Here is a 14,376-nt window from a genome sequence, read left to right as displayed (position 1 = left end):
TCTAACATGAAATAATTACTGACCTCGTAATGAATCAAATATTTAATAGCGCGATCGACTTAAACTTGTGTAACAGTTTTGTAGTGAGCAACCGAAGATCCTAAAAACATTTAATTGCTTTCCAGGGAATAGGGAGGTGAATTATGAGTTTCCCAAAAGGTGTCATATTGGACAATCTAAATGTTAAAATTTTGTCCATACATGTTTACGCAAGTACATTAAGATGGCGGTGGTTGATTAGGTAAAGCGAAACATCTATCACCAAATCACATATGGCCAATATTAATCAGAAGACGTAAACAAAGGATTTGGACAACTACTAAGAGACAAAAAAAGTGTCACTAGATAATCTAATGTTTGCTAAAATGTCATTCGAAAATCTAATATTGTTAAAGCTTGTATAAAATTTTACTGTAAACTAATCTAAATCACGTAAGAATTCGAACGCATGCAAACGTGTAGATTTGAAAAGATATCCACTCCGATCAACGTGATCATACACGTCTGCTAAAGAAATGGTTGACGTTGCTTGAATCATAAACGATGCAAAATGACTAGGTCTTAATGTCAACGCCTAGATATGGAAAACAATAAAGTGGATTAAGTTGATTACGGCTCAGAGCACCTTCACATGGAGACTATTTCTTATATACATTGAATATTAATGAACTGGCTGGCCTTTAAGCCTCCCTTGGTGTTACATTGAATAATAATGAACTGGCTGGCCTTTAGGCCTCCCTTGGTGTTGGGATGGGCAAAATAACAGATTTTTTTTATGGTAATGGTTACAGGTGTTGGAAAATTAGAGTCTTTGTTGTTGTTTTTCTTTTTTTTCTTTTTTTTTTTTGTTAAATAATAAATTTTGTTAGGTTATATGTTAGGCTAGCTACCTATGGAGTTTAAATTCACGTCGTCATGCAAGTAAATACATAATTTAAAGCACACACATGATCAACCAAATGTTAAATGAACATGACATAAGGATTAGAAAAACTTAAAAATAGGTCGAGGCAAATGTTAGATAGTCTATCCTTACGACAAGTTTACACCAAGTGCTCATTATTAATCGACGCTTGTCTCCAGGATACACTAACCACTTCCTTGTAATAACAATAATCCAAATCACAAGGCTCCAGTGAACCACAAATGTGTTGAAAACTCTCTCATATGGACTCAATGAGACTCTCTAATATTTAGTGTCCTCTTTGTTTGATTACGTAATGAAAAGTTCTTTGGTGACTATATGAGGCTTCCTGGATTATAAAAGTTGAGTGCCTTTTTGGAAAGCATGTGACTATTCATGAATAGTAAAATATTTCAACTATTCATTTGAATTTCATATTAGGATAGACAAATTTTTCTACCAGAAGACACCGCTTCTAGTTTTCATTCAATTAATAAATTTAATATTATAAAACAATATTAAAACTTTCAACAATCCAGCACATAAATGGAAATGGACTAAACACTATGCAAAGGACAATGCAGCACTAGAGAGATTTAGTAGGAAAAATATCGCATCGGGATATGTAGATTTTGGCTTTGAACCTTTTGTAGTGAATTACTATCATATTACTCGGCTAATCAGTGAATATGATGTCTTGAACTGCTCTGCAGTTTGTGTAAACTCAGATAATTGTAATCACACAATACCCTTCCAAACATACCATGATTTCCTCTGTTGTGTTCATTTCGGCCATGACAATTCCTAATTTCCCGTGAATGCTCTAGAAAATTAAGCCCTTCAAAATGTAAACGCGTAGCTTCGAAAAGATATTCACTCCAGCGAATGTGGATACACACATGCACGTCTGCTAAAAAAATGGTCGAAATTGCTTGAATCGTAAACAAATGACTAGGTCTTAATGTCAACCACCAGAAATAGAAAATAAGTTGCTCACGTCTGGAAACACCTTCACATGCAGGGCAAGTAGCAAATACGTATTTTTATTTAAAATGGAGACTATTTATATTGAACAATATGAACTGGTTGACCTTTATGCCTACTGTGGTGTGGGGATGGGCAAAATAACTGATTCTTTAATGGTGATGGTTGGTTACAGCCTACAGGCAGATAAATACGCGGTTTCTGGACCTGTTTTGGATACTGTTATCCGTTCTTTAAGGGTTATAACTATTCAACAGGTATACTACATACATATCTTAACAGCTGTGGTTGATAACTGCTGCTGTCATAAAATTTTTAGGTCAACATACCATTAATATCACCGATATTATTCTAAACTAAATCATATATTTATAAAAAAAAATAAAAAATCCTCGGTAATATTAGTAATGTAACTTTCACATATAAATTATATATTATTTTGTGTTAGATCTCCCAATTGGAGACTGTCTTATACAATACGTTTACCCGCCCGCTATGATTCTCATCTCTCACAGTCGAGTTGTTGCACTACTTTTTTCTTCAGTAGAAAAGATCTACGTTCTTCCAATCTTCCTTCAATTCAAGTTGTTTGTTTCGAGCTTGTTGAACTCAATTGTTGCACCAGTGTTACAACTGCAGTTTCATAAAAGCATGCCAACTAGTTAACATGCTAAAAGCACTTAAACTCTATTTTAAAGAGCTAAATCTAAAAAAAAACAAAAAAAAAAAATCATCTCTAGTAGACTATAAAAGAGTCTCTACTATAGCAAAATGAACAGTTATTATTTAAATTTGTAGATCAACTGTTCATAAGCTAAATACTAAAAAAGTGATAAAACTCAAGGTTGACTCGTGAGCTGAGGAGAAAAGAAATAAGACGATTTTAAAAAAAATGAGTAGGTCGAGTTTTTTTCTTTTCAAAATGATTGATAATATAATATTCAAAATTTGTTAAAATAAAATATTGTTCGAGATGAAAAGTTAAAGAGAATGACTAAAATAGTTTTTCAACGATGTTCACCCGCTAAAATAGCAAAAATATAACAACTATTGTAGATACTCTGAAACTTGAAAACAGACGTTGGCAACCTCCGATCTGTCAAAAGCATGTCAAAAGGACCCTCTATATATTTAATATGAAGTTTTTTTTTTTAATTTATTATTATTAAGGGATGGCAAACAGTTCAAAGCTACTACAATAATTTAGAGGATGGTAAAGTTTCGAACTCGAAATGCATGGTTAGATCCCCAACACCCAATTCACTAGAGTTTTGGACCAGATGCAATATAAAAAAAATTTGTTTGCTCTAACATGAAATAATTATTGAGGTTCTTAACTTACTACGAGTCTTAGTATTTAGTAGAAAGCGCTAGAAAATTGTTTAACAATTTAGTAGCAAAGAACCAAGAATTTTCAAAATATTTGATTTCTTTCCGCCGAATAATAGAGGACTATGAGTTTCCCCAAAAGGTGTCTTTATATGATCTAATACTGCTAACATTTGTCTATATTGTAAAATCGACAGTGTGTGTGCAGTAGAATAAATAAAACAAGACACAAAATTTTACGAGGTTCCTCTACAGTCAGTGTGACTGGAGTACGTCATCAGGCAGCAATGATGCTTTCATTATAATTCGGAATAATAGGAGTACAAAGATAACTCTATGTATTCTCTCCTCTCATTCTCTCTTTCTTTCTCTGCTCTGTAATGAAAGCATACTGAGTGCTCTATTTATAGAGCAACTCCAAGCACACATCTTTGACAATATGATCTTCCTTCATCTCCCAAGTCAAGATTAATTTTTATGGGCATTGAAAATCTACCCAATGTCTTCAGTTTCTATGTGGGCATTCATTACCCACTATTATTTTCAACACTCCCCCTTGGATGCCCACATATCAACATTATTTGCCTCGTTAAAATCTTGATCTATTTTTGGATGCTCTCACTTGATGAGTATCTCCCCCTGATTTCAAATTCTTTAGGATGATCATTGATCCTCCTGCTTTAGTCTCTTAGCAGTGATAGTTGCCGAACGAGGTGTTTTACTTGTTGTTAACTTTCCACAAGCTTGTCCTTGAACTGGGTTGGAGGGCATTCTGCTAGACTTCCTTCAAATGTCTGAATTTACCTATTTTATCTGGAGCTGAATTTGATTCAAGGATGGTGGACACTTGATCTTGAATCGGACTTGTGATTTCTTCAAATGCCGTCTAGGCTTGACCTTGAATGAAATTAGACCATGAGGAGTTTCATGTGACAAGTGATCTTAGGCTTTATCAGGGATGAACTGACATGTGTTTGTTGTGCTTGTCTCCATATGCTTCAATGTATCATTTTCACTTGCCTTATTTGTTCCCCTTGCAGAAGTGGTATGTTCCCTAGTTTTTCCCCATGCATGTGTGGCATCTTCTCTTGTAGTAGTTGCTCACTGATGCAGGAGTTAAATGCAAACCTTGCATTTAAAAGGGTCATCACTTCTTGGTGGCAGCGAAAGTTTGAGTGGATGTTCCGACATATTGCTTTCTCTGTCATTGTCTTAGCAGGTAAGAACAAGGGCAAAGGAAAGGACAGGGAGATTGCATGATATGAGATACTCTTGCTCTCGTCCCTGATGATATGAGATACTCTTGCTCTGGTGTGACTTGTTTGTAAAGGTATTCTTGGAGAGGAAGAAAACTAAGTATTTCGAGATACTTTGTGAAAAATGCATTCTTGGAGATGAGGAAGAGTTAGATATTTTTCAGTTCTACCTTGCTGTGGAGGACAGAGGTTGACATATATAGGGATTTCCCAATAGCAGGTAGTAGTGTTGTGCCTTTACTCTTGTCAGCAACTGTGGTGTAATTAGAACAGTAAGATTCACGCGTTTTCAACTTTATCAGAGATCTTTAATAAAGTTGCACACGATATCCAAGAGCTGAGATTGCGTCTGAGAAATGTTAACAGACGTCATGCAGGGAAATCCAGCTTTTGAAATTCGAAAATCAGTGTCTTTTCGATTTTTGAATAAGTGGCCATATTGCCTATCCTTTTATAGAGATATCAATTTTGTTCAGAAACACTCAGAAAATTGTTACTTGCAGAAAATTCTCTTTCTTGCACTTCTGAGATTTTATCAGACTTCCTTCATCATTTCTAAAAATGGCTTGCCCATCTAACATTTGCTTAGATTTGAGTCTCATGAGTGATACAAACGAGCAGCGTCAAGATAACATATGGCTCCCGTCTTTCTCATCTTCTAATGGTCATCTTACGGTTGGAGACTTTGTGATGAAGAATAACATAACCGCTACGGTGGTAGCTAGGAATATTCTTACTCCAAAGGATAACAGAATCCTTTCAAACCGGTCTGATGAGGCGGCCGTTCAAGACTCATTGGCTCTCAGTGTTTAATGTGCGAGCTCTGTATCTAATATGGGTCAGCGCCTACTTGCTCGAACTCACCAAGTTGAATCATTAATGGCTGAGGTTGCAAGTCTTAAACAAGATATTAGAGGGCTCAAACACGAGAATAGAGTGTTACACATGCTTGCAAATAATTACTCTACGAACATGAAAAGAAAGCTTGACCAGCTACTGGAATCCAAAGGTCGGACTCAAAATGACAATCAGGGATTCAAATCTTTATTCCAAAGACATCCATTGTCTCAGCTGTCTGGAGTTCCACCAAGTATTGAGACTCCAAATAATCAATCTCTGGTGTCTCCCTCTTCTGGGATACATCCGAGTACTGAGGCTTCACATGAGCAACCTTTATAAAGGTTCTCTTCTGTTTGTTTGTTTTAACTCATGTGTATGTAATTTCTCGGAGATATTAATATATAAACTTTATTTCATTCAGTGTATTGTGCTAAATACAATAAAGCATATACTTCATTAAAATGTAGTATTTCTAAACCAAATATCAATTTATCTTTACCCTCGCGAAGATAAATGATCATTCTTAGTGTCTAAATCATTTGAGTATTCAACTCATAATCTTCAATCCATATGATTCTTTAATATCATAAACATCATGGATAAGATTCATGTTGACATATTGTTCGATTCTGCAGTTCGAGACAATATTTCTCTCAACACTTTATAATCTTTTTAGACTCTTCAGGAGTCCCAATTTAATATCATCAACTCTTGCAAGAGATTTTAGTATGTTGCAATAATATCATAATGAAAGTACTCACTAAGGCAATTTATACCATCCATTGGTATTGAGTACATATTTTATACTTTACCCTTCTAGGGTTTACTTCAAGCAATTTGAATCATTCAGAGATTTTCTACACTTCATGACACATTTTCCTTTGGAATTTATACAGAACAATTTGCTTCCATGTTTATTTGAGGGATTTACTTATGGAGATATGATGTGGGCGACTCATAACCCTTCGTATATAATTCTCTATTTATATGAACTCGTTTCCAACCTTGTGTCATATCATGTGAGTGTATTTCACTGTATTACAAATGCCCATATGTGTATCACTTTCGTTGCATCATTAAATATATCTGGCATTTGATTTGCATATCGTTGCATCATTCAATTATTCTTACTTCGTTTGTATATTGATTGCTTCATGAATCAAAATAAGACAAATTCTCTTCGTTCTTCTGGAACGGCTTTTTTTTTTTTTCCTATCATTCTTCTATAATGATATTTTCTCAACATTCTTCTAGAACGATGTTATTTTCTCCCCCCTAACAACGGGAAAACTGTCTTATCAAAATCATAGTCTACAAGCCGCGCGGTAAACATATCCCCAGTTAGGGTTCTAAATATTGAATGATAGATGATGAATCAAATCCAACATAAATTTTTAATTTGTGTTGATGCCTCATTTTAATATATTATGGCAGTGTAATAGGCACATAGATAACACAACCAAAAACTCGTAAATGTGTAATGTTTGGTTAGTACCCAAACACGAGTTACACTGAGAAGTATTGATGGTTATCAACAAGTCTCAAAAAAATCAATAATGCATCATGTAAAATGACATATCCCCATGTAGAAAATTGGCAATTTCATTTTCATCAGCAGAGCATGGGTAAACAATTTCATCCGCTTAATAAATACTTCTGCTAAACCATTTTGAGTATGGACATGAGGAACTTCTGGTTCTTATTTAATAGTCTGTAGACTGAGACTCTTATGGCTTTTATTGCAATTAAGTTGTAGCACTTTGGCTCTTCAAACTTAAGGTACTCATCAAGAAACTTCATGTCCTGATCTTGTAGATCTAGGGACTTCATGCCCGATCTTTTTGCATGATGGAACTTCAGGTCCAATCATTTTTATATGATAAGGATCAAGAAACTACAGGTTCTAATCTGATCAAGGAATTTCAGGTCCTGTATATACTCATCGTAACAAAAGATAAGTACATTAAATAAATTAAAGCAATAGGCGGTAATTTCAGCCATAATGAATAAATTGCATTTAATTAAATAAAGCTTGTGACAAAGGCTTTAATTCAGCACCATTCACATAAATCAAAACTTAAAGCAGTAGGCGGTAAAATCGTCCATGATAAACAAATTGCTTTAAAGTAAATATAACTTGTGAAAGGGTTTTAAACCAATATCAATTCACATAAATAACAAGAAGTATCATACCTCCTTTTATTTATTAGTTTTCTTTCTTTTGTCAACACTTATTCAAACCTTATTATTGTTACTTTTCTTATTTCTGCAACATGGTGTCATGCACCAACAGAAACCTTTATATTATTTTAACCAAATGGTGTCGTGCACCATTCAAATCCCTTTATATATATATATATATATATATATATATTTTTTTTTTTCTTCTTCACATGTGCCTTACTATTTCATCAATCCCCTTTTTCTATTATTTTTCTTCCTTCTATGTCTCTGCCAGTCTCAAAACGCAAGGCCAGCTGTGTAGTTGTGGAGGTTGCCCAAATTCAATTCAATCCAAAAGGCTACTAGAAACTGGCGTTGTTCTTGCATGACCCAGGGAACATGACATCGTTAAGTAAGAACCTCCCTACAGAGACATAGATGACAGTGGGGTTGACGGAGGCACAAGAGAGGGAGGCCTGTGTGGATTCATTCTTGCCATCACCATCTCAAACAACCAAGTATTCATGGGAGTTCTCAAGATCCGTCAAAAACAACGTGACCTGGGTTTCCAAGTCTGATGAGATTCTTCTGGATCTCTGAAAACCAGTTGTCAGGTACGAGTTTTCTCATCTTATGACGAATTCAGGTCGTAATTTCAATTCTCACCGGAATTCGGTGGAGCGCTTCTGGCGCAGTGGGAGAGACGAAAAATGGACATACCCTTTATTCTGTGAGATTTTAGATGACGGAGGTAAGAGGTAGATAGTGCTTCACCGGATTTATGGCGTTATGCTTTCCACTGACATGAGAGCTTTTTGTGCTGATAACGTGTTGTAAAATCGACGGTGTGTGTGCAGTGGAATAAATAAAATAAGACACAAAATTATACGAGGTTCCTCTACAGTGAGTGTGACTGGAGTACATCCCCGGGTAGCAGTGGTGCTTTCATTATAATTTGGAATAATAGGAGTACGAAGATAAATCTATGTATTCTCTCCTCTCCTTCTCTCTTTCTTTCTCTGCTCTGTATAGAGCAACTCCAAGCACACATCTTTGACAATATGATCTTCCTTCATCTTCCAAGTCAAGATTAATTTTTATGGGCATTGAAAATCTACCCAATGTCTTTAGTTTCTATGTGGGCATTCATTACCCACCATTATTTTCAACAGTCTAATATTTGTTGGTTTCGGCCTAAAATACGTTAAGATGACGACGGTTGATTAGGTACTTGAAAGTGAAACATCCATCGCCAAATCACACATGGCCAATATAAAACACAAAAGACATAAAACAGAGAATTTGTACAATTACTAAGAGAGAAAAAAAGTGCCATAAGAAAATCTAATGTTGCTAAAGTTACATAATTTTATTGTGAACTAATCTCAAGGGGATTTGAGTGTGGTGAATAGGGACGAAGTGTATTCATTCTAGTAAATGTGGATCCGCTTACGTCTCTCTAAACAATTGATGAAGTTTTTCGAATTATAAACAATGCAAAATGACAATAAAAGTGGTTCGAAAGAAAAAAAATCTCGATCATATTAAAGAATGTTAATATTGCTAAAATACGTCTCTATTTTTTGGGTTTGGTTTAGAGATTTTGGAGTTGTTGCACCCAAAAACAAAAACAAAGAGAGCAGTAGTAGTTCTTTGAATCGTAAACAATCCAAAATCATGACTTCATCAAAATTCAAATATATGGATAACTTTTTAAACTAATATAAATCATGGGGGATCCAAGTGTCTGTGCACATAGAGAGGAAACGCATCAACTCTAGCCAAAGTTGGTACGCCAAACAAAAGAGAGGGTTAGAAGTTCATTGAATCATGAACAATGCAAAATCATGACTTGGTCTTAAATCAAATTCTAGACATTGAAGGCGAAGTAGCTGGATAAGTTGGTTACGTATTGAACACCATCAAGTTCACATGCAGCCATGGCATGTAGCACCAAAGTCTTTATAAAAGTAAAAAATAACGGCAGGATTAAATTGAACACTATTGAACTCATTCACCTTTAAATACCACACACGTTTCTCCCATCACAATTCAAAGATCTTCAAACCTTTCTCCTTCTGTTAACATTTTCCGTTTTCAATTAAGATAAAGATGCTGCATTCCAAGTATCCCACGTCGTCCCAGGATACCACCGTTGATACGCAACCCAAAAATGAGGGCAAGAAGATCAAGGGGAGAGTGGTGTTGATGAAGAAGGTTGTTCTCGATGTGAACGACCTTAAAGCTTCGATTCTTGATCGTGTTGACGAGCTGTTAGGCAAAGCGGTTTCTCTAAGGCTCATTAGTTCGGTTAATGGTGACCCTGGTGAGAACTGAATATATAGTATTTTGTCTTTGAAGTTCATGGTTCCAAGTTAATCACTAGTACAGTAATATTGTTGAATGAGATCTGTTAGACAATGCTGCTTTGTTACTAAAGAGCTAATCTCGCATAATCTTCTTATTGAAAGAAATAAACCGCAAAGAGAAAACGGAACAACTTAACGTAGACTCCAAAAAAATCACTATTTGGAGGACTTATAATCTGACATTTTTTTGGATTTTTGAATTTGTTATGTTCTTTTTGTAGAAAATGAGTTGAAAGGAAAAGTTGGAAAGCCAGCATACTTGGAGAACTGGGTGACCAAAATCACCCCCTTGACAGCAGGGGAGGCTGCATTTGATGTTACTTTTGATTGGGAAAAGGAAATTGGCGTCCCGGGAGCTTTCGTAGTTAGAAATGAGCATCACAGTGAGTTCTACTTGAAGACTCTCACACTCGAAGATGTTCCTGGCGAAGGTCGAGTCCACTTTGTTTGCAACTCATGGGTGTATCCTGCTGACAAGTACAAAAAAGACCGTGTTTTTTTCTCTAACAAGGTACTGAAAATGGTCATTTCAATGCGCAAAAGTCCCCCACCGAATCAATAGATTGATGCGTATATTTGGACAAAAGGACTGTTTTCTTCGCTAACATGGTTGTTACAGTCGCGCGTAAGTCCCCCGGTAATTAACAGATTGTTTATGTGTTTGTGCAGACCTATCTTTCAAGTGATACACCAAAGCCACTACAGAAATTTAGAGAAGAAGAGCTAGTAAACCTGCGAGGAGACGATGAAGAAAGAGGAGAGCTTCAGGAATGGGACAGGGTCTATGACTATGCATACTACAACGATTTGGGGAATCCAGATAAGGGTCCCGAATATGCACGTCCAGTTCTTGGAGGGTCTATTGAGTACCCATATCCTCGCCGCGGAAGAACAGGAAGACCAGCAACAAAAACAGGTCGGTAAATAAAATTCATTTCTCGTGCCATCACTACTCAAACTCGGTATTATTCAAAAAGAAAAGTCTCTAAGACGTTTATACTTTTTGTCTTGATAGATCCTAACACCGAGAGCAGGCTGAAGCTTATCCAGATCTTAAATGTATATGTTCCAAGAGACGAACGATTTGGACCTGTAAAGATGTCAGACTTGCTTGCTTATGTCCTGAAATCTATCCCTCAGGTCCTTAAACCTGAGATAAGAGATCTACTCGTTGGTAACAAAAACGAGTTCGAAAGCATGGAAGAAGTACTTAAACTCTATGAAGGAGGATTAGAATTGCCTGATGGGATACTAAAACACATTAGTGATAGCACACCCGAGGAGATGTTCAAGGAGCTTTTTCGAACTGATGGCGAAAGGTTCCTAAAATTTCCAGTGCCTCAAGTGATAAAAGGTAATATAGTATAACGTTATATGTGCCTTCAATTTCATATACTGCTTTTCTTTTTAACTCATTCTGGTATTTTAATTGATTTTTGCTAGAGGATAAGTCGGCATGGAGAACTGACGAAGAATTTGCAAGAGAACTACTGGCTGGAGTAAATCCTGTCACTATAAGTCGTCTCCAAGTAATCTTAGCTTTCGAGATCTATTATATTTGAATGATATTTTCTCAATTGATCAACCCTAATCGCTGTAATTTCTGCATAAACTACAGGAATTTCCACCGTCTAGCGAGCTAGACCGAGAAGCATATGGGGATCAAACAAGTCAACTAACCAAAGAACACATAGAACATAACTTAAATGGACTCACCATAGATGAGGCAATCATGAGCAACAAGCTATTCATATTAGACCACCACGATGCATGGATGCCGTACCTGAGGCGGATAAACACAACTTCCACAAAAGCTTATGCAAGCAGAACACTCCTTTTCTTGAACAATGATGGGACTTTAAAGCCAATAGCTATTGAACTCAGCTTGCCACATCCGGATGGAGATCAATTTGGTTGCATTAGCAAAGTCTATACTCCGTCTAGCCAAGGCGTCGAGAGTTCCATTTGGCAACTTGCTAAAGGTTATGCACTTGTAAATGACTCCGGCTGTCATCAGCTTTTCAGCCACTGGTATATCCCTGTCAAAGAAATATCAGCAAAACAAATGGTAGCATTTGCCATAGCAACATAAATTCATAAAATTTTATATTTCTGTTCTTGTTTGTTGCAGGTTGAGAGCTCATGCAGTGACTGAGCCATTTGTGATAGCGGCAAATAGGCAATTGAGCGTGCTTCACCCGATTCACAAACTTCTGCATCCTCATTTTCGTGGGACGATGAATGCAAACGCATCTGCACGACAGGTTCTCACAAACGCAGGTGGAGTAATAGAGGAAATAATATTTGCTTCCAAGTTTTCGATGGAATGGTCATCAGCAATGTACAAGGACTGGACTTTTCCTGATCAAGCGCTCCCTGCGGATCTGATCAAAAGGTAATATCTTGCGTTAGTATCATTTTTCAAGTACATTTTTCATCTACAATCGATAGTAAATTGAAAGCATCTTCCCTTTTTCTATGTTCAGAGGAGTGGCGGTTGAAGATTCAAGCGTGTCACACGGTGCGCGTTTACTGATAGAGGACTATCCATATGCTGCAGACGGACTTGAATTATGGTCTGCAATTAAAACATGGGTTAAAGACTATTGCTCCTTCTACTACAAAAATGATCAAATGGTTCAAAATGATTCGGAACTCCAATCCTGGTGGAAGGAACTCCGCGAGGTAGGCCACGGCGACAAGAAAGATGAACCCTGGTGGCCTAAAATGCAGACTCGTGATGAGCTGATAGAATCATGCACAACTATCATATATATTGCTTCGGCCCATCATGCAGCAATCAACTACGGTCAGTTCTCCATTGGTGGATTCGTCCCAAACCGCCCAACCCTAAGCCGGAGGTTCATGCCTGATGAAGGCACTCCAGAGTATGAGGAGCTCAGGACAAACCCTGACAAGGCATTCTTGAAAACGTTTGCACCTCAGCTGCCGACACTTCTTGGAATGGCCACGGTAGAAATCTTGTCAAGGCACCCCACTGATGAGCTCTATCTCGGACAGCGTGACACCGCGGAGTGGACAACGGATGCAGACATATTGCAGGCTTCTGAGGATTTTAAAAAGAATTTGGAAGCGATTGAGGCCAAAATTGAAAAGATGAACAAGGATGAGAGATTGAAAAACCGGTTCGGACCGGCCAAGATCCCTTACACTTTGCTGTATCCTTCTAGTGAGCCTGGACTTACTAACAAGGGAGTTCCCACCAGTATCAACATCTAAATCATTTCTGTTTCTTTGTCTGCATTGTATTTCACTCGTGTTATATGTAATTCTTTTTGTTTGTAAGAATAAATTTGGAAATTGATCATGTAGTTTTTTGAACATTTTACCAATGAATAAATTTGTATTCATTTTTAGATTGCATATGCTCAAAGCTCATTTCTCTGTTGAAAGTTTACGCTCAGATTTGGCAAGGACCGGGATATTATGAACAAGACATAGCTTTGTCTCAAATGAAATTCGAAGATTGATTCTTTACTCTTAAACGTCTCTAAATCAAATGAATTTACCTAGAATGGACGGTTCCAATTATAAAATGAAGCAATGTTGGAGGGGAATGAGGAAAGAAACAAAAACAATTGTGGTGGGAATTAGGAGTAGTACTTGAAGTTAGTTGGTTTCGGCAGAATCTACACATCATGGTGCAGAGAAAAAAGTTGAAGTTTGTTGGTTGCGGAAAATATACACACCTTCAAAGGAGACTGATGGTTTTGTTAGAGAATAATGTTGTATGGATGAGATCTTGCCATTTGTAATTAGATTAGGTGGTTTGTTAGATTAATTAGTTTGTTAGGAAGTCTGTTAGAGTGACTAGTTCACTATAAATATATACTCTTGTAATTACTTCAACATTAAGTAAACAATTCAGAAATCTCTTTTACCTTCTTACTTCTCTCTCTATTCTCTGCTACTTTCTCTCATAACTATGGTTTCTATTTCTTCATATTAACATGGTATCAGAGCCAAAGAAGCTTAACCGCAAAATTTCTTCGATCCTTTGTTCTTTGTTTCCGCTATCTACGATCTCTCTAGGATTTTTACTCTGTGATTTCCTCAAATTGGCATTTATTTGAGGCATGTAAGTTTCTTCCCGTACCTCCCTGTGTCCAAGTTCCGACTGCTGTTGCTATTGTTCCTGTGTTCCTCCTCCGGCAAATCTCTTTCTTCTCGATGCCCATAATTTTTAGGGATCTTGTTTCAGTTTCTGACTGACCAGAAGGTATTGGTTGTGTCTTCTCTGTTTTTCTGGGCATCTCCGATAGCCCGTTTCTGCATTCTACATTCAACAAAATTTGGCACACTAGGTGTTTGGTCTTTTGCCTCAGTTAAATTTTCTACAATTTCTCAACATGGTCGTTGCAAATCAATTACAAATCTTGCAATCACCAATTGCTGGCTTGATTTCTTTGGTCTCTATATCCGTTTCTGTCAAGTTAGATGTGACCAACTACCTTCAATGGCACTTTCTGTTGCAGTTAATGCTTGAGGGCCATGGCATTATGGGATTTGT

At 36.7% G+C, this 14,376-nt stretch overlaps 1 protein-coding gene across 1 annotated transcript; it reads left to right on the top strand.

The window, feature by feature from the left end:
- The first annotated feature begins 9,469 nt into the window (after positions 1–9,469).
- LOC137722943 (probable linoleate 9S-lipoxygenase 5) lies at positions 9,470–13,222 on the top strand. The gene is made up of 8 exons (XM_068462074.1): positions 9,470–9,802; positions 10,067–10,356; positions 10,515–10,761; positions 10,861–11,199; positions 11,289–11,374; positions 11,464–11,876; positions 11,977–12,240; positions 12,332–13,222. Exons 1-8 carry the CDS (start codon positions 9,589–9,591, stop codon positions 13,083–13,085), a joined length of 2,607 nt encoding a protein of 868 aa, XP_068318175.1. The 5' UTR covers positions 9,470–9,588; the 3' UTR covers positions 13,086–13,222.
- Positions 13,223–14,376: the final 1,154 nt, after the last annotated feature.

The sequence above is a fragment of the Pyrus communis genome, chromosome 17 (genome assembly GCF_963583255.1).
Source record: "Pyrus communis chromosome 17, drPyrComm1.1, whole genome shotgun sequence".
NCBI classification, from domain to species: Eukaryota; Viridiplantae; Streptophyta; class Magnoliopsida; order Rosales; family Rosaceae; genus Pyrus; species Pyrus communis.
Note: the sequence above shows the minus strand (reverse complement) of the source record. Positions and strands in the feature narration are given on the sequence as shown.

Excerpts from the sequence above, each read along its gene's own strand:
- LOC137722943 (XM_068462074.1), top strand. The coding sequence starts at position 9,589 with ATGCTGCATTCCAAGTATCCCACGTCGTCCCAGGATACCACCGTTGAT. Across the intron at positions 9,803-10,066 it reads TTCGGTTAATGGTGACCCTG|AAAATGAGTTGAAAGGAAAA; the intron begins GTGAGAACTGAA and ends TTCTTTTTGTAG. Across the intron at positions 11,375-11,463 it reads TCACTATAAGTCGTCTCCAA|GAATTTCCACCGTCTAGCGA; the intron begins GTAATCTTAGCT and ends CATAAACTACAG.